Consider the following 20,766-nt stretch of genomic DNA (forward strand, 5'->3'; position numbering starts at 1 on the left):
CTGGAGCCCATAGCAAGGTCCCATGTTTATTTTACAAGCTTTTGCATAGTGCCTCCTGTTATAAGTTACAGTTACTACGTAAGTGTTCTAAGCACGTTAAAATACTAATGCATTTAAGCCTCATCATAACCCTATGAGTTAGATACCACTGATATACTCAGGTACAAATGAGGAATGACACAGAGAAGCTAAGTAATTTTTGCTATTAATTGGTAGAATGAGGATTTGAACTTAGTCTGACACTGGAGTCTAGTCTTGTATGCCTCCAGCTATGGCATAGCAGAGCAGTTAGTTAGAAGCAGACTCCAGAGCAAACTACCTGTGTTCAAATCCTGGCTGTACCAATTCATAGCCGTGACCTGGGAGGTCAATACCTTCTTTAGTGAAACTGACAAAGCTGACCCTGTGATTCCTCAGTTGGCTCTTCATGTAATATGCCCCGTGGGAGAACCCAGAGGGGCTGCATTTTTTACCGTTATTAACTGTTCCCATGAACCTGTAACAGGTTAGAGGGTCTAAAGGACATCCTAGGTCCTTTCTGAGGTGTCACTGTGCATTTCCACTCTGCTCCCCCAACATTCCTCTTATTCCAGGGACCTGGGCCATGGACCACTTCTTCGACACACTTATCTCACTTGCTCCCCTTCCATGAACTTCACTGCCATCTGCTGAAGCCCTATCTGTGCTTCTCGGGCTGACTCGGGTACCACCACTTCCCAGAGGCATAACCAGATTGCACCTGTTGGAAGTCAGTCTCCCTTCCCAGTTCTGACTGTGCCTCAGTCCTAACAAGCCCCATCCCTCAGGGTAGACCACCACCCTGTGGAAGGTGGGTCTGGGATCTCTCAGGGTTCTCAGCCTTTCCTACTGGAGAGTACCAGAAAACCTATGTGCTGCAGGAAACAGCTGAGCCTGGGGCTTGGGTAGACAGAGCAGACTCTAGGCACTGACTTGTCCAGGTCACTCTGCTGCCGTTCGTAGTATCTCATGATCCGCAGGAGCTGGACGTCCTGGCTCAGGAAGCAGGGGGGGATCAGGCCGTGGATTCCAAGTTGCAGCCTTTCTTCCAGTGTAAAGGCCATCCCCTGAGAGAACAAGAAAGAAATATACACACATGAAGGGATATGCGTGAAACTGAGGGACAGAGAGGTCCCATCACCAGATCCAATAGTCACTGATCCAACAGTGGGCTCTGCATTCCAATCCCACCTCTGCCAATTAAACAGCTGGGCAATCCTGTTCCAGCTACTTTGGCTCTCCCGAGCCTCAGCTTCTTCCTGAAAAAATAGGGGAAAATACCTACATTGTCAGGTTTTGGGGGTTAGTTTTTGTTTTTTAAGTTGCGTTTTATTTTTTAGAACAATTTTTGATTTATTGAAAAAATGGGGACGTAGTACACAGAGCTCCCCTCTATCCCCTCACCTAATTTCTCGTTATTAATATCTTATATCAGTTCGGTACATTCACGAGAGCTAATGAACCTAAAGTGACACATTATTATTCAGACTTCCTTAGTCTTTGCTTAAGGCCATTTTTATTGTTGTTCTTTTTTTTAAAATCATTTTTAAGAACATTTATTTTTTTTATAATAATTTTTTATTATATTATGTTAGTCACCATACAGTACATCCCAAGTTTTTGATGTAGTGTTCCATGATTCATTATTTGCGTATAACACCCAGTGCACCATGCAATACGTGCCCTCCTTAATACCCATCACTGGCCCAGCCCAATCCTCCACCCCCCTCCCCTCTGAAGCCCTCAGTTTGTTTCCCAGAGTCCACAGTCTCTCATGGTTCATTCCCCCTTCTGTTTACCCACCCCCTTCATTCTTCCCTTCCTTCTCCTATCGATCTTCCTATTTCTTATGTTCCATAAATGAGTGATGTTGTTGTTGAACGATCCCACATCACATTTAGTCACCATGTCTCCTTAGGCTCCTCTGTCTGACAGTTTCTCAGACTTTCCTTGTTTTTGATGACTGTGACAGTCTTGAGGAGAACTGGTCATGTATTTCATACAATACCCTTCTATTGGCATTGGTCTCATGTTTTTCTCATGACTACTGGGGTTGTGGGTTTTAGAAGGAAGACCATAGAGGTGAAGTGCCATTTTGATCACATCAGATCAAGGTCTATACTCTTAACATGATTTGTCACTGTTGATACCAACCTGGATCACAACCTTGATCACCAGGCTCGGTCGTGCTTGTCAGGGTTCTCCGCTGTAAAGTGACTTTTTCTTCAGAACTCTTCTGCATGGGAGACTTTTCTCTTTTACCTCACATATTTTTATTCAACCACTTATTTATATTAGAATGGACTCATGGGTATTTATTTTATATTTTGGATTATAATCCAATACTGCTTTATTTATTTTGTTACTCAAATTGTTCCAGCTTTGGCCACTGGGAACTTTTTCAGTTGGCTCCTGTGTCCCTTTGACATATTTTCTTAATTCCTTCCACCCTCCTCCTCTTTACTTCCCTCCATCTACTTCCTTCCCCTCCACTTCCCTCCTTTCCTTCCTTCTCTCCCTCCCTTTCTCTCTCTTTCTTTTCCTTCCTTCCTTCCTTCCTTCCTTCCTTCCTTCCTTCCTTCCTTCCTTCCTTCCTTCTTTCCTTTCCTCTCCTTCATCTACTTGTTACTTTCCGGCACAGGGTGCTCAGGCTCATCTTGTGTATTGCCTGCCCAGGTCCTAGAATTAGCCATTTTTTCCAATGAGGCTTGATTCCTTATTTGAAGCATGGCATTAGAACCTAAGATCTGGGCTCCACTTAATACACGTGCTGCTTACTACTGGGGTTTTATTGTTTCTAGTCCCTCTCAGCTGAAAGAGCAAGGAAATGAATCTATACTAAGCTAAACATAGCCTCATACTAATGTTTCTAATCCATTACCACATAGATCATTCTAGCCTCACCACTTGGCTGATCTGTAAATTCTCACTCCACCCATGAGAGAATTGTCTCCTGCCACCTGCCATCCATGTACTTAGTTATAGGATTCCAGTGTACACATAGAGCAGTATCAGAATCGTTAACTTACGCCACAGTGGGAAACAGCTTAATACACTGGAGTATAGTGCTCATAAGCTCTTCCTCTTGCCTTCAGTCTTACAAACTCCACTTATTTCCAGATTACTCAGGTCAGCACTTTTCCTTCCATCCCTTCACTGAGGTTGTATCATACACTTATAACACAGTTACATTCTCCTGTCACAACCTGCCTTCCTTCCCGGGATCCAACAACCTATTAAATGGTTTGAAAAAATCTGGATACATTAAGATCCATTCTTTGTACTGTAAAGTTCTATGAGCTTTGACAAATGCATAATATCATGAATCCATCATTACAGCATAGTACAAAATAGTCTCAGTGCTCCAAATATCCCATGTGCTTTACCTATTAATCCCTCCCTTCCTTCCCCGGGACCTCTGACAGCTACTGATTTTTTTTTTTTACTGTCTGTACAGTTTTGCCTTTTCCAGAATGTCAGACAATTGGAATCACACAGTATGTAGTCTTTTCAGACTAGCTTCTTTCATGTAGCCATAAGCACGTAAGTTTCATCCATCCATTTTTGTGGCTTTATAACTCATTTCCTTTTTCTTTTTTAAAGATTTTATTCATTTATTTGACAGAGAGAACACGAGCAGAGTGGAGGAAGAGCAGAGGGAGAGGGAGAAGCAGACTCCCCGACTGAGCACCCAGGCATCCCTGTAACTCATTTCTTTTTATCATGGGATGACATTCCACAGTCTGGCTGTACTGTAGTTTGTTTCTCCATTTATCTATTCATCTTGGTTGCTTCCAGTTTTTGGTGAATATAAATAAAGTTGCTATAAATATTCATGTGCAGGTTTTTGTGTGGACATGAGTTTTCAAATCAGTTGAGTAAATACGTAGGAGTGCAACTGCTAGATCATATGGTAAGACTATGTTTAGCTTTTTAAAGAAACTGCCAAACTGTTTTCTAAAGTGGCTGCACTATTTTGCATTCCCACCAGCAGCGACTGAGCTCCTCTTACTCCACACCATCTCTAGCATTGGGGAGTGTCAGTTTTTAACATTTTAGTCACTGTAATAAATGTGTAGTGGCATACGATTATTGTTTTAATTTGCAATTCCCTATTGACATAGTGATGTTGAGGATTTTTTCATATGCTTATTTTCCATCTGCATATCTTTTGGTGAGGTATCTATTCAGATTTTTTGCCCATTTTTTGTTTTGTTGTCCTTATTGTTGGTTTTAATAATTCTTTGATCAACAGTTTCAATGCAACCCATATCAAAATTCAAATGGCCTCTTCTGCAGAAACAGAAAAGCCAATCCTCAAATTCATATGTAATAACAAGGGGCCCTGAACAACCAAAACCATTTTTAAAAAGAAGATTTTGAAATGTAACACAAAGCTACAGTAATCAAAACAGTGTGGTACTGGCATAAGGACAGATAAATAGATCGACAGAATAGAATCAAGAATTCAGAAATAAACCATACATCTATGACAAATTGATTTTTGACAAGGACATCAGTCCGTTCAATGGGGAAAAGAACAGTCTTTTAAAGAGTTGGTGCTGGGACAACTGCATTTCCACATGCAAAAGAATAAAGTTGGACCCCTACCTCACATCCAATACAAAAATGAACTAAGAATGGATCAGTAACTTAAAATGTAAGAGCTAAAATCATAAAACTCTTGGAAGAAAACATAGGGGTAAATCTTCATGACCTTGGATTTAGCAATGAATTCTTAGATGTGATACCAAAAGCACTAGTAACAAAGGAAAAATTAAGTAAATTGACTTCATTTAAAAATTTTCGTGCAAAAAGGACACTATTAAGAAAGTGAACAGACAACCTACAGAATGGGAAAAACATTTGGAAATAGCATAAAGAATTTGATATCTAGAATCTATAAATGCTACAGCAGAACAATCAACAAAAAGCAACCCAATTGAAAAAAGGGCAAATAAATAACTTGAAAGTACATTTCTCCAAAGAAGATTTATAAATAGCCAATAGCACATGAAAAAAATGTCAGCATCATTAATCATCAGGAAAATGCAAAGCAAAACTACAGTGAGATACTGTTTCACACCCACTAGGATGGCTGGAATAAAAGCAACAGTAAATAACAAGTGTTGATGAGGATGTGGAAAAATTAAAACCCTCGTACACTGCTGGTAGGAATGGAAAGTATTACAGCCTCTATGGAAAAATTGTTTAGCAGTCCCTCAAAAAGCTAAACCTAGAACTACCATAATGACCCCAGCAACTCCATACCCAAGTATAACCCCGAAGGAACTGAAAGCAAGGACTTGAACAGACACTTGTACATCAGCATCCAATGCGGGCATTATTCACAATAGCTTCAAGATGGAATCAGAGCAATATATGAACAGATCAACAAGCATATGTGTACAGTGAAGATTTATTCAAACATAAAAAGGGAAAAATGAAGGCGGGGAAAACAGAGGGGGAGACGAACCATAAGAAACTATGGACACCAGGAATGAAGTTCTGATACATGCTACTACGTGGATGAACCTTGAAAACATCATGCTAAGTGAAATAAGCCAGATATGAAAAGGACAAATACATGATTCCACTTACACGAAATACCTAAAATAGGCAAATTCATAGAGACAGAAAGTAGATTAGAGATTTTTATTTTTAGTTTTTAAAGTAATCTCTACATCCAATGTGGGGCTCAAACTCATAACCCTGAGTGTTGATGAGTGGCATGCTCCACCAACAGAGCCAGCCGGGCACCCGTAGAAAGTAGGTTAGAGATCACTAAGAGCCAAGAGGGGCATGGTGAGTTATTGCTTAATGGATACAGAGTTTCTGTTTGGGTTGATGACATATTGGGATGATGATGGTGATGGTTGCACAACATTGTGAATACACTTTATCCCACTTAATTGTACACTTCCAAATGGTTAAGATGGCAAATTTTTGTTATACTTTCCCACAACTTCAAAAAATTAATAATGTATTATACCCCCAAACCACTGAGTCGTACACTTTAAATGGGTGAATTATAACTCCATAAAGCTGTCTTAAAAGAATTCTTTGCATGTTTTGGATACAAGTCTTGTATTGCACATGTATTCTGTAAATATTTCTCTGAGAATGTGGCTTGTCTTTTCATTCTTTCACCAGAGTCTTTCACAAACAAGCCTCTTCTGGTTCGGGCACTGTCAGGGAGATGGGGAATCAGTGGGGTGTCATGGAATCTGCTCCCTGGCCCGGTTAAGCCTGATGGAGAGAGTGTCTGCTGGCAGGAGTTCAGGGACTGTTGTCCAAGGGACACTGGGAGGCATGGAGACCAAAGCTGTTCCACCTTTATCCCAACATGGTAAGGTGCTACCCATGGTGTAAAGGAGATCTTTTCTATGTAGAACTGAACCAGCACGATCTCGAAGGTCCTGGCTCCCCCAGGTCCCTGGCTTTCTCATGAAGGGTTCTGGCAGCGAAGACAGTAGCGGGCCCCCAAGTGGCTGCTGTGGGTGGAGGACATCAACAAGGAAGGGACCAGTATCCCCATGGGGGACTCAGAACAGCTCTTAACTAATAGTTAATGAATACGGTTAATACAACCTTCATTGTATCCAAGGCTGATGATACCTGGGGCAACTCTGGTTAAGCCCTCTATTCATAATGAGTCCCAGGTAACGATAGGTTCCTCCTAGAAGTGCAGAAGGCTGTGTGGGTGATAATTGAGATTTAGATTGTTCAGAGGGCAGTCTAGCTTCCCCCAGACCCTTTGGGGAGGGGAAGCTTGAAAAGCTAGGGAGCACCAGACATCCCCACACTGCTCTGCCAGCTGAAAAAGACTTCATCTACTATAATTACTACAAGCTCTTCTATAGAGAGTTCAATAATGATGCAAGCCCATCTGTTAATCATCCACACCTTAGGGTTGTGGAGATCATCAGCTCCAAGAAAGGGACTCTAATAAACACCCAAACTTACTGTATCCTTACAACCACACTGTGAGGAGGTTTTACAACCTCCACTTTCTAGATGAGAAGGCTAAGCAAGAGAGGTTATGTCATGCTTTGGAAGTTGCATAGCTATTCCCCATATTTTATTGCTTCTTAGCCAGGATGCATCTTATAATAAGTAAGTCCATTTGGTGGGATCGTTTTCTTGTAATGATTGCTTTGACTGAAGGAAAGTGACAGAACCAAGATTTGATCTCAGGATGCATTCTTGCTGTTACAGTATTTCCCTGCCAGGACCTTGGTGACATGGACCTCAGAAAATGTGAGTTGGGGTGGGGGTGGTGAGGGAGGACTGGAAAGAGAGAAAAATAAAGAAAAGAAACAAATGAAAGTTTAGACTTCTTAGTTACTCTTAATTTTCTCTGTTTTTCTGTTTTGTTTTGTAACTTAGGAATCTGAAACTATGAATACTGGGCTCCTCTACTGTTTTTAAAAAGCAATAATGACACCTCAACTTGATGAGAATCCTGAAGAGCAGCTGTCCCTCCTCTCAGAAGTGCTGGAACTGTAAGAAAGATCTACCCAAAGATAGGCTTCACTTTGAAAGTATGACTCACAGAGAATTCTCTACGTACTCTTCACACAAAGAATTCCAAAATTTTTCTTCATCAAACCCAGAGTCACCAGTTCATAAATCCCCTGTGCTGGACACCAGCTTTGCAAGGTTGTGCAACACTGAGGTCCCTGATCATTTCGCAGGAAACTGCCTGCCCTGGAGACTGAGCACTTTCACCAAACACCATTAGGCAGGCGACTGTTCGCTGGCTTGGTAAAGACTGTGATCATCTCTTCTTGGCCCTGGGGACCCCAGGGAGGCCCAGGCACTGAATGATGACATCATCTTTGTTAATGACCGCTGTGGCTTTTAATAACAGATCACTTCTCTCTACAAGGCTAAGTGTTTCTCTTGGCTAACTGCCACCAACTTCTTTTGTATTTGAGGAAAAAATTATGGCTGTTTAGCAACTGGTAATTTCAGGGATTTAAAAAAAAATACTTCTAGAAGCTTCTTTTCATCCTGAAGCTAACGTTAAGGCAACTTCAGATTTACAAGTTTATAAAGCAGAAATGCAGGCACTTTAGCTGTACCATGGCCTCTGAAATAGGATTGGCACAAGATGATTCGCTAGCCGGTGGGAAAGAAGTATTAGAATTTATATTTCTCTACAAAAGAAATAAACTTTGCTCATTGACACTCAAGACTCTTGTCTTTATGTCAGAAAGTCACATAATTCCCATAAGGTATACCAGGAATCCTAAGATAGAAGTCGGGCTTGTACAACATGGAGGAGTTGGCAGTGGGGCCCTTATTCATTCTTATCACATTGAGAAATTATAGTTTCTGTGTGCCTGGTTAAAGAAAAGTCACGCATTATGTTATCTAGTTTTTTTTTTAAGATTTTATTTATTTATTTGACAGAGATAGAGACAGCCAGTGAGAGAGGGAACACAAGCAGGGGGAGTGGGAGAGGAAGAAGCAGGCTCATAGCGGAGGAGCCTGATGTGGGGCTCGATCCCATAATGCCAGGATCACGCCCTGAGCCGAAGGCAGACACTTAACCGCTGTGCCACCCAGGCGCCCCTACGTTATCTAGTTTTAAAGAAGCTCTCAGAACAAGTGGCTTTTGAAAAATGGCCAACTCTTTTAGTAATAGGCCAACCTTGTGGTATTCGCACATACCAGTAGGCACCTACAGTTGCTATGTTGAAACAATTGAAATATTTCAATTGTTACAGAGCCACTGCTCTGATCACTCTTTCAGCCAGATGTACCCCCCAACCAGCTCTGGCTTCTCTCAGGGAACCTCCGGACCTCCCCGAGGTCCAACGGCCAAGGGGTTAAAGTTGGGTAGAGTGGGTGGCCTCCAGACCCTATTCTAGAACTAAAGGCCTGGGACCGTTCTGATTGGTCAGTACCTAGGCTGTACCAGTGTGAATCTTTTAACTGTCACCCCTGACTTTACCTAGCTTATCATCTTCTCTGAATGATCATCTCTGGCCCAGCTGCTGAACTCTGCCCATGGGCTCAGCATTGCCCAAGTTCCCAGGACAAAACTTTCTGACATCAGAGAGAAGATTTTTGAATAGACCCCACCGTCCAATGGCAGGGCTCAGAAGCAGCAAGCTGCATCAGGCTGTGCCCCTGACCCAGCGTCCTGCTGTTCAGAGATCCAACTGCCTGGGGCCTAGTTCCTTATGACTTAGCTTTTCTGAGGGGAGGCCTCCCTGTCCCACCTGGTGACCTGCCTGGTGCCTTTGGATCCAGAGCCTTGCTGTACACCTGACAATCTCTTCTCATTCATTCCAAAAGTATTGATGAGTTCCTACTTTGTGCCAAGATGACCATGTTAGACACTGGGGAGTCCCAAAGGAAACAGGAGCTGCTCACTGCCCTTGTGAGTCTATCAGAGGAGTCATGTGGATTAACACATAATGGAAATTCTGGGCCTCTGCTTTGGGCAAGCCACTTCACTGATCTCTTTCATGTGTTACAGGATTCAGTGAAACAATACACGTGAAATGCTCAGCGGAGACCCTGGCACAGAGGAAGTGCTTGATGATGAGTGCTAGGTGTTCTCTTGATAACCATGACTATTTTGTTCATGAGGCAGGGTGGCACGGGAGAGTTCATTCACAGATGCTGGAGGTAAGCCCTGAAGGGTGCTCAGGAGCTAGTCTGGCCAAAGGGGCTGGAGGAGCAGGGGCTGAAGCAATGTCACTGCATCCAATGTGACTGCCCACCCAAGGCTGGGCAAGGTTCCTCCCCATGCCCCCACAGGCTTCACACCAGGACCCTGCCCACTGTGCTCTGATGGCTTCCCTCCTCCATCTCCCAATCCACAATCAGGGCCCCCTCCTCCAGGAGGCCGTCCCTGACACCCCATTTCACATAGCTTTCCCCTCTCCCTCAGCATCAGTGTCATACAGTTTAGTACACGAAACATATTTTTCGTTTGATTTCTTCAGCATTAACTACTAGGTCATAAACTTGGGGTGGTAGGAAGCAGACACTTCAAAGCAGCTCACACAGACCTGCAGCACAATAATTCCATCGTCAATCACAAGAGCAACCATTACCTTTATTGAGCACCCACTGGCCCGGGTCAGGCACCGAGACAGGCACTTTACGCTCGGCATCTTTAATCATCACAGCAATCCTGGGTTAAGAGTCCTATGATCATTATCCCCATGTGAGGACTAAGAAACTGAGGCCAGAGGGGTAATTGCCCACGGTGACATGGCGAGTCGCTGGAAGAACCAGGAGCAGAACCCACGTCCACATGTTCCCAAGGTTCACACTCTTTCCTCTGAGTGAACCAGCTGGGAGTTCACCGATCAAACGGGCTGTGGATCGAATTGGCTTTTATTTGAGTGGGGATGGAAGTATTCTGCTTCTCCAAGTAGCATCAGTGACCCTAACAGTGCAGCTAGTGCTGAGTGATCATCTGTATGAGCCCCGGATCAGTCAGCCCATCTGCACACAGGTGTGAGTGTCCCTGGAGATCACGTGACACACATGCAGCCTTGTTTCCTCTGACCGGCGTTATTATGGAAGGGAGGAGAGCAGACACATGTGTAACAGTAAAGGTGCTCTTTCCGCCATCATTACATCAGGCTTGGAGAGGACAGCTTCTGCCATAACCCGCTTCCTCCATCAATCAGCTGTAGCAGCAGAGAGGAGCTACAGCTGGGACAGAGCTGTGGGCTATGAGCCCCCAAACTGTGCAGTGAAAGCTGATGAGCTGCTAGAGGACCAGAAGGCATTTCCTCCTCCTTCTGCATAGTACTTCATGACTCCATCCATTTGGGATTGTTATGAGTTAGAGTGACATGGACTCCAGAAGGTACGAGTGGGGTTATGGAGGCTACTGTTCTCTCACTGAACCCCCCAGGTTTATGAGGGTCCCTGAGTACACTCCTGGGATAGATATTTGGGATCTTAGAAACTCATGCACTGGGAAGTCTTAGCAGACACAGATCTGAGAATGGCCTTCCCCCCACCCCAGACATACTTCTGTGATCAGGTGCAAAATTACAGATCCAGAAACACACTGTAAATTCTTCAGAGTGAAGGATACACTGCTCATTAGTGCCCAGAACTAACCCTAACCCAGTTTTGGGCTCAAAGACTGGGCTTTGGTGCTGTGGGCTGCAAATGCACAGAGGCTGCCTGTGACCTTTCTATTTATGATGTACAGAGAAGTTCTTGTTCTGGTGCTAAATACAATCTCATTTTCCTTCTATAGGGTGAGGACTGGGACACAGAGGTGCTGTGTGCCCACAGCCAATATGGGGGAATGGGAGGGGAGCTGCAGGCAAAAGTTCTACATTCAGTTGCTCTACTTTTGGCCTTTGTGATCTTGGAGAGGTGACTTCACCTTTCTGAGTCTGCTGCCTTCACTGGGTGGTTGTGTAAGCCAAATGAGAACGTGGATTTTGAGAGTTTCTAAATTCAAAAAAGTGACAGAAAGGCTAAAAAAAAAGGCCATGACTATTGCAGTTTCAAATCCCTCTGGGTTCGGGACTCTAAGCAATTTAGCAATTGCCCTTGATGGTATTTATTTCCTTTCTCGCCACTTCTTCCCTTCAAGACAGTAAGTTCCTTGAGGACAGGGATTATGACTATATGAGCTGCGTGCCCCTTCCGCCTAGCACGACTTGCATATTTTTATTGCTTTATTATTTCTGAAATGGTCTCAGTGGGCTCATGTCATTTGGTCCTAGGCAGGGCAGGTGTTATTATGCCCATTTATAGAAGAGAAAATTGTGGCTCAGATGGGTCAATGACACGCTGAGGGCATGTGGCTAATATACACTGTTCAAAAGCATGTGAGAATAATGGCTACTTCAATTGTTTTGCCATCGGAAGACTCGTATACGCACAATTGTTGGATAAGGACCAACACGCAAGAGAAATGGAAGAAATACTTGGCGACTTTAGGATTTTGTCCTAACTGAACAAGGGGAGAGAGGTAGATAGTTGGAAGGCTTATGAATCATTCTCTTGGCAAAATTCCCTGTGGCAGTTTAAATGCCTCATAACCCTTTCTTCCCAAGAGACTATTATTTAAAATTTAAATAGTATTGTTCTTGGCACCTTGATGGCCCTCTTACTCAGCTGACCCTCCATAGGGCAGCTGCAGAGGAAGGTGACAGACAGGGGAGCTGCTGAGGACAAGGGAGGACCTCTTCCTTCCTCCAACAACACAGGCCCAGCTTGAGAGGCCTGGGTCAAAAAGTGAACTATGACCAGAAAGAATCAAACAAACAGACCTATTTGGGAAGGTCTCTGAATAGGCATTGTCCATGTATGCCCGGTGTGTGTGGGTGAGTGGGTGTAGGTGCCAGACCGGCATGTGAGGCTGCCCAAGGACAAGTTCATCCAACAGGGCAATTGTCCAGCAGGTCACTTAATCTGTTCCAGCCCTGATGTCAACCAAATCCTCCTCCTCTGCCTCAACTCTGCTACCTGATCAGGTGAACCACGAAGGACAGCATTTTGTCCCGGGGACACATGGGATACCAGAGTAACCAGCCTCCTTCTCCGTTATGACATTGGGAAGCAGGAGTTCGAGGCCCAGGGTCATTCTGGATTGACTTTATAACAACTGTTTCTATTTAACTACCTCTTCGCGTTTTACAGAGCAGGTTTATTTCCTTTGCTATGTTTGACAAGCCCCCAAAAGAAAAGGAACATCCCTATGACGGTGGGCCCAAACGCTGCTATCCATTAGAACCACCTAGGGAGCTGTTAAATGCCAAGATCACATCCCACCCCATCAAGTCAGAATTCTGGAGAAGCCTGGATGAGGAGTTCTAAAAGTCCACGGTTGCTCCAAGGTAGAACAAAGTTTGGGAACCACTGCCCTATAAGGCAGGCTATGAAAACGTTATGCCCATTTTGCAGATGGTAACACTGAGGCTAAGAGAACAAAATGATTTGCCTAAAATCAAGGCCCTAGCAAGTTGTGGAAATGGGACATGAACTTTGAATTCCATTTCAAATTGTTGGATCATTAATTTTTCAAGTGACCTTTTATTTAACAAGTATGTTTTGAGGATTAGCCACATAATAGGCACCCAATATACAGTGAGAGACCAAATATACATGGCCTCTGCTTCCATGGAATTTCAGTCTTAATGATCTTTTCATTTAAACCAGTGTCCTTTACACCCCTTTGTATTTTGGAATTAATTTGGAATTATGCAGACTAGTTTAGAGCCTGGAAGGCTGGGGTGCTCAGCAATATAGCACTAATAGCATTTTTGCTGGAGTTCAAGTACAGATTTGCCCATGAGAGGCCACAAAGGAGGAGGGAGATTGGGCTTTGAAGTCACTGGCCCTGGATTCAAACTGCGGCTCTGCCCACACCAGCTGTGTGATCCTGGACAACTTTCTTAACCTCTCTGATCCTTAGTTTCTTCATCTGTGGAATGAGGATAGTAATATGCATTTCATAAGATTGCCATGAGAACCAACTGAAACCCCCTGCATGGTGTGCCCAGCTAAAGGCCGGCACATCTGAGGCACTCAGTCAACAGAGCTGTGACCGGGTCCTTACTAAATGCTGTGGGTGGCAAAGAACGCAAGGCTGCGTGAACGTCATGCTCCTGAAAGGCACAGCAGCTACAGTGTCCTTGGAATTTCCCCTCCTGTTTATTTTTCCCTCTCTAACCTCTATCCTCAATCCACTATATTCATCTTCCTCAGTACTCATAGCTGGGGTTCCCAAATTCCAGGGTAAATCCTGGAATTTAAGAGTAAGCGCCAGATAAATTTGACCTAGTAATGAGGACTTGATGCAAATCTAAAATTAATGAGAGAAACTCAAAAGGGACTGGACTGAAAGTTAAAAGGTCAAGTACCAGGAACGCTATCTCAACTGTATTTACATTTTTAAATTAGATTTATATTAAAAGAAAGGGAAAGGAAATACAGAACCTCGAGCTCACATGGCTTGTTTTGTTTGTTTCACAATTCTTTGTTTCTGTAATCAGCCTGAATTGGTGCTTTATTCCCCTGTGAGATAGAATCTCATTTTTGCACTTAATGAACTTGAAAGTCTTCTAAAAAATTCTTGCTTCATGAACATTATTACCACTGGGATCTGCATGTTTAGGGACTACATGTACGTCATCAAATAGCTCTTTCCCACCGACAGCTTCCAGACAAGGCAGTGGGATTCCTGGGCAGGTGGCATGGCTGGTTTAGAGCGACACGGTCTACTCTGAGGGAAGACCTGCAGATGGCTCGAAATAAACAACTCTGCCCAAGGCTGTATTTAGTGACATTGAGCTACCGGCCTCTTCTAAGACCTACATCCTGTGCTAAGTGAAATCAATATTTAAAGCCTCCTTTAAATGACCTACTAATAGCTTGCTGACTCCATACCTCATTGAATGATTGACTGGGTCATTACAGAATAGCCTGGAATATTCAGTTTGTAAGTTAGTCTATATTATTATGACAAATTAATAAAGATATTAATACTATTCCCTCAGTGCCTACTAAGGGACAGGCTCGTGGTAGGTGTTGAATGAACCAATTCACTATTTCAATTTTCTCCTCCCACAATACCCTATGAAGTAAACATCTGCCCAACATGATGCAGTTAGTAAGCTGTAGAGCTGGACTAGACACCCAGGCCCGGGTGCCACTGAAGTTCCTAGTAGTGATCGCTACTGTGCTCACACTGCTTTGCGCTGCGTTCTGTGCCGGGGTTTTGCACATTCTGTAATAACCTTTATCAGCCTCATTAAAGACGAGGTTTGATCCATCTACCAAAGTGAGTATTTCCTGGCTGACCTCATCCCACTACGCCCCAGCCTTTTACCTTTAATACCTTCTCGAGAAGGAAAAGTAGGACGCATGCAGCAACACTCAGTGTTTTCTCCCCAAAGGTGGGGGGAAGGACAAGGCCTGGGAACAGAAATGAATTACACTCTCCAGGAGAACAAAATAGAGCAATATTTGTCAAACTCAGTCAAACTCTGGCTGTGAAATCAATTTAGTAGGGAGTAACCACCATTTTAAAAGATGATAAGGGCGCCTGGGTGGCTCAGTTGCTTAAGCGTCCGATTCTTGATCTCGGCTCAGGTTATGATCTCAGGGTCGTGAATTCAAGCCCCGTGTTGGGCTCCACACTGGGCATGGAGCCTACTTAAAAAAAAAAAAAGGACGATAAAGACTTGAGTAGAAAATATCAGGTTGCATCATTATTAGTATCAGGGTAAGTACTGTTCTGCTCTCTGTTTACTTAGCTGCCTGTGAGTGTGTACGCACACATGTAAAGCCCATCTGTGGGTGCTGACTTGTGATATAAAGTGTACTTTTAACTGCAAGTGTGGCTTCAACATTTGAGAAACACTGTAGCACAGAAGAGTGATTACCAGACTGCCTGTTTGTTTGTTTTTTTTTTAAAGATTTTATTTATTGATTTGACAGAGAGAGACAGCCAGCGAGAGAGGGAACACAAGCGAGGGAGTGGGAGAGAAAGAAGGAGGCTCCTAGTGGAGAAGCCTGATGTGGGGCTCGATCCCAGAACGCTGGGATCACACCCTGAGCCGAAGGCAGACGCTTAAAGACTGCACCACCCAGGCGCCCCCCAGACTGCCTGTTTGAATCCCAGATCTGACCCCTATGAGGTGCATGGCCTAGGTACCTTACCAAACTTTCCAGGTTTCGGGTTCCTCCTCTGTAAAACGGATGGTAATAGTACCTATTTCATAACATGCGTCATGTGCAGCAAGGTGTCTGACGCTCAGTAAGGACTCACTAACTAAATGCCAGCAATTGTCATATTAAATACAACAGTTTGGAGGATCAGTTGGTTGCAAGCAAGGGCAATGCTTTGCATCATGTCCCTAGAATCATTTAAATTCTGGACACATACACCCATCTGCTCCATGGGCATTCCCAGCTACATGTCTCATAGCCCATCAAATACCACACGCACCAAACCAAACTCATCTCTCTTGCCAGACCTCCGTCCTGCATTCTCTCCTCAACATTGGAACCAACCATGAGCCCAGAAGAAACTTCAGAGGCATTCTGTGTTCCTCACAACTTGACCCATATATACTGTCATTGCTAAGTCCAGATGGAGTTTTATCTTCTGAATGGTTCCAATTCTTCCTCTCTTGTCCAACTTGGTCATGCTCATTCTCCTGTTCTCTTCAGTATCATCCCTGGTCTCTAATAAACGAATGGTTCTTCAACAGCTGGACTCTGGGCTCATCTACTCTCACCCAAGCTCTCATTGTCTTGCTCCTGGAATGCACCTTCTAGAAATTATGCCAGATATTTTCCAAAAACCAAATTAGACAATCTCACTTCCTAACCTAAAACATCTTTATCAGTCTGCAAGGCTTTTCATGAGGTAGGCATTGTTTCTGGCTTCATCTCCTGCCATCCACCATGGGTAGCCTTCAATACAGCAAACTCCTTTACCTTTCCTAGCAAAGGCTGGTATTTTCATGCCTCTGTGTGGGCACATCCTGGGTCCTCTGCTGAGAGCGCCCTTCTATGCCTGTCTGCTAATCACTAAAGTCATGGAAGGATGAAAGGTCATTGACTTAAACATATAGTTAAGTACTCTGAGTCTCAAAGCTTACTGTACCTGAGTTGTACTCAGGAGTACCTGGGTTGCTGGCTTAAATTCAAGCGCTAGGCTTCCACCTGTAAATGTTGATTATAGCACAGTCAGGGATTTTTACTTGCACCTCTGGGATTATGAGAAACTGCACCAGCAGAGGAGATAAAAGTTTTGCACAAATTCTAATCCACAACACACAGATTCAGGAGAAAAGGTGAGTGCTTTGTTCTTGGGAATTTGCTCAATAGGGATTCATTAAGGATAATTTTTTAAGGAGGAGGGTTGGGTGGATGCTGACTTACTAGTAACGGTCTATCTTTTTAAATGAGCAGCAATGATGAGAAGGGAAAATACTGCTATTTAATACAATTCTCTATTAATGCTATTGCCTTAAAATGTGAAGACTGCATAGTGCCAAAGCACAACGATAGCACTAATCACTGTACACTGTTGTAGCAAGATCTCTCCTTTTCCCTAGTAGAAAATCCTAATGAGAGACCTGGCACTAGGTAGGTTTATAACAGAGAGAGAACATCAGCTGCCATGCCTATGGAGAAGACAGAAGTCAAGCTGTGTCTACTGAGTCTGAAACAAAGGGATTTCTCTGTTGCTTTGCCATTAAAAAAAAAAAAAGAACAGAAGCTTCAAGTTAAGTATCTGGGCTTTTGGGCAATTAAACCTTGGTGAGAAACCAGGATCAGAGGCTGGCTTTTTATAGGGAACAAATCTCTGAAGTATTTTTATGGCTGAAAGTTAACGCAAACAAGATAACCCAAGGCGTGAGACAAGGACCACAGAATGCTCTTCTCACTGCTGTCTCTGTTGAGATGTCCACCATCTGTCCATCCTTCTTAACCTGCTCATCACTCATTCATTCATTCATTCATTCATTCATTCATTCATTCAACTAGTGCATATTGTGTGACATGCACAATTCTAGATACGGGTTTAAAGAGAGATGGAAAAGCCCAAATCTCATGTTCCAGTAGGGGGAAATAAACACAGAAGATACAAAACAAATGGATTTGTCATTCAAACAAAGTTACAAAACAAGATGATGACACTCACTTGACAAAAATTTCTTGAGCACTTAATCTGTGCAAGGCAGTGTGCTAGGCTGGGGATACAGCTGTGAAAAAGAGAAGTTCCCATGCCAGCAGGGAACATACTTATATAAATGATTACCCAAGGAATCCTTTTATTATAAGAAATACTACAGAGCAGATGCAGAGGATGCTATTAAAGCATGGGAGGAACTGGGAGCGCTGATGTAGCTTCCTTTGGGGGAAGGTGATTAGGAAAGCCTTCCCTAAGGAAGCAACATTCGAGATGAGATATGAAAGATAAATAAAGAGTTAATTAGGCCAAGTGCCAATGCAGAGTTGAGCAGAGAAACACTCTAAGTGGAGAAGGAACAGCATGTTCAAAGGCTTGGAAAGAGGAAGGAACACAGGCAGGACCAAGATGGTGCAGCATGTGGGTGACTTTGCTAAGGACTTGGGTTTTTAGCCTCTGGGCAATGGGAAAAGACAGAAAGGTTTGAAACAGAAGAGATATAATTAACTTCATGGTTTTTTGTTTGCTTGTTTTTGCAGATTATTGCTTTGGCTACAGTGCGGAGAATTTTTGAAGGGACTAAGAATGTGCTAATAACTTGGGAGATTCCTATAATAGTCCAGGTAAAAGGTAACAGCAGCTTGGACTACAATGGTGGGTGCAGATGGAGAGAACTGGAAGGATAAGAGATGTACTGAGGAGATAAGATGCACAGGAGCTGGTGATGGACGAGATTTGGGGTTGAGCGGGAGGGAGAGGTCAAGGATCACTGCCAACATAACTGGATGGATGACTATGGTAGCATCACTGAGGTAGGACGCCAAACGATGAGGACCAGGATATTTGGGGAAGGGGGTGGAAGGACAGTAGTACATCTCAAACTGTACTTGATACACATTGAGTCTGACAGCCTGTGAGACAACCACTTGAAGATGTCAAGTAGGCAGCTGGACATCTATATGTCTGGACCATAGAGAGAGGACTAGAGAATTAATCTGAAAACTGTTAGCAAACAGGTGGTAATCGAGACTCCACAGAGAGACTTCAGAGTGGGGAAAGAGCCTACATCTGAACCTGGGGAAAATTCAGCATTTGAAGGTTGGATAAAGGAGGATATGCTGCTGGAAGAAGTTGAGAAGAGACAGCTGAGAGGCAGAATGGGAACCAGAAGTTGGGTTGTCACAAGATGGCCAAAGAGGAGCATTTCAGGAAGGAAGCAAGGAGTGGTGAACACTGCTGAATTTCTCTGAAAGGTCAAGTAACATCAGGACTGAAAACCATCCACTGCATTCAGCAAAGAGGAGGTCCTCTGTAAGCCAGTGAAGGTTGATTCCAGAAGACTGGAGTGTTGGAAAAGACCAGGAGGTGAGGAAGCAAACAGCAAATGGAGACAACTCTCCCAAACTTTGGCTACTAAGGGTGTGTGGTGTCAGGCAGAGATGCTCGACCACGTTGAAATTCTGATGGGGGGAATTTCTCAAGAGAATGGGAACCAGAGCCCAGGTGGAGAGGTGAGAGGAGGTCCCCTCAGCTGCTACAACAGGACGGAAGGAAGCACAGACACGTGGAGGTGCTGTGCGCTTCCACGCTCCATGCAGAAATCATCCGCGGGGAGGGAGGGTTGGTGATGTCAGAGTGGAGATGTTTTGAAAAAGAGGTTGTGGAGAGTGTGAGAATAAGGTGATTGGAGAAACGTGAGATTTCCGAGCCCCAAGAAGGCCTTTGTTGATGCTGGTGATCATAAATGTACAGTTGTTCACTTTCTTCTGTTTCACGTTTTTCTCTCGTGTGGCTTGACTGCCTGCCACAGGCATGGAGAAAGCGAGCGCCGGGTTTATCCAGGATTGTGATTTCTCTCAAGAGTGCAGTGAAAGATAAAGGCACACAAAATCTGGGGTACTGCCAGGAGGAGTGGGAGTGGTGGACCATGGACTCCAGTGGACCATGGACTCCAAGCTACACTGGATTAGGTTGGTGGCCAGGAGCGATGACTGGGATGGGTAGGTGGGTGGGTAAGGTGGATCTCTCAGGAGATGGGAGACTGTGGGGAGAGCAGAGGGTTGGCCAACCACACAGTGTCTCTGGTCAAAGTGTGTCATTAGAATCACTGATTTCTATGACTCTAGGATTTCTGTGATTCATGTAGAGGAATTTCACTCAATGCCAAGGTCCAGGGTGTGACTCTGAGGGCAGCTATGGGGGAATGAAGAGGAAACATTTCCCGGTTGGGAGAGGCTAGAGTGTTGGAGGAGCCAGCCCTACTGATGCTGAAATCATCCAAGATGATGGCAGGACTAGGGTAGAGAAAGTCTATAAGCTGGTGCCAAAGTCCTCAAGGTATGAAAGGTGGTAAGTGATGGTGATGAAAAGAAGAAAAGGTCAGTATCTCTAAATAGTACAACCCTTAGGGAAGGGAAGCAGACTTGGTTGCTGTGGAAGTTATTTGTTTGTTTAAATAGGAGGATGGGAGAAGGGAGTTCTAAAACAAGAGGAAATGAAAGGATGCTTACCTATGTCCTGACTTGGAGGGCTGAGGAGTGTGAAAAGAGGTGTGAGAGTGGTTAACAAGAAGTCAACTCAAGGTGAAGATTAGAGATATTAATAGATGGAGCTGGAGAGAATGTTCTGGAAGGGACTGAAGATGTAAGGAAGGTTGTTTTCCCCATAACCCAAGTGGAAGGGTATGCGGCAGGGAATGGAAGGCTGGGTCAGGGGCAAGGATGTACAGACATGAAGTCTGATAGAGAAATAAATGCAAATGGAGCAGGAGTTGGGGGTATGAAGAAGTGGGTCACAAATGTGGTGGATGGGAAGGTTTTGCTAAGGCAGTTAAATCTAAGCTAAGGTTAGGCAATCTGGAAGAAATGGATGCATTCCTAGAGACATATAAACTACCAAAACTGAAACAGGAAGAGATAGAAAACCTGAGCAGACCCATAGACAGCAAGGAAATTGAAGCAGTAATCAAAACTCTCCTAACAAACAAGAGTCCAGGGCCGGATGGCTTCCCAGGGGAATTCTACCAAACATTTAAAGAAGAATTAATACCTATTCTTCTGAAGCTATTTCAAAAAATAGACATGGAAGGAAAACTTCCA

General features: G+C 43.9%; 1 protein-coding gene and 1 long non-coding RNA gene across 2 annotated transcripts in view; one reads left to right on the top strand and one right to left on the bottom strand.

The window, feature by feature from the left end:
* Nucleotides 1-20,766, bottom strand: part of ME3 (malic enzyme 3) — a 204,266-nt gene that overhangs the window by 107,326 nt on the left and 76,174 nt on the right. Inside the window, exon 2 of the mRNA XM_040630945.1 lies at nucleotides 952-1,085. Coding sequence (XP_040486879.1) covers nucleotides 952-1,085 — 134 coding nt within the window. The remainder of the gene's footprint in view (nucleotides 1-951; nucleotides 1,086-20,766) is intronic.
* On the top strand, nucleotides 6,222-8,166 carry LOC103675357. The gene is made up of 3 exons (XR_571825.1): nucleotides 6,222-6,367; nucleotides 7,237-7,278; nucleotides 7,408-8,166. It is a non-coding gene; the product is annotated as an uncharacterized LOC103675357 (long non-coding RNA).

Source organism: Ursus maritimus, unplaced genomic scaffold (assembly GCF_017311325.1).
Source record: "Ursus maritimus isolate PB19 unplaced genomic scaffold, ASM1731132v1 scaffold_16, whole genome shotgun sequence".
Lineage (NCBI taxonomy): Eukaryota > Metazoa > Chordata > Mammalia > Carnivora > Ursidae > Ursus > Ursus maritimus.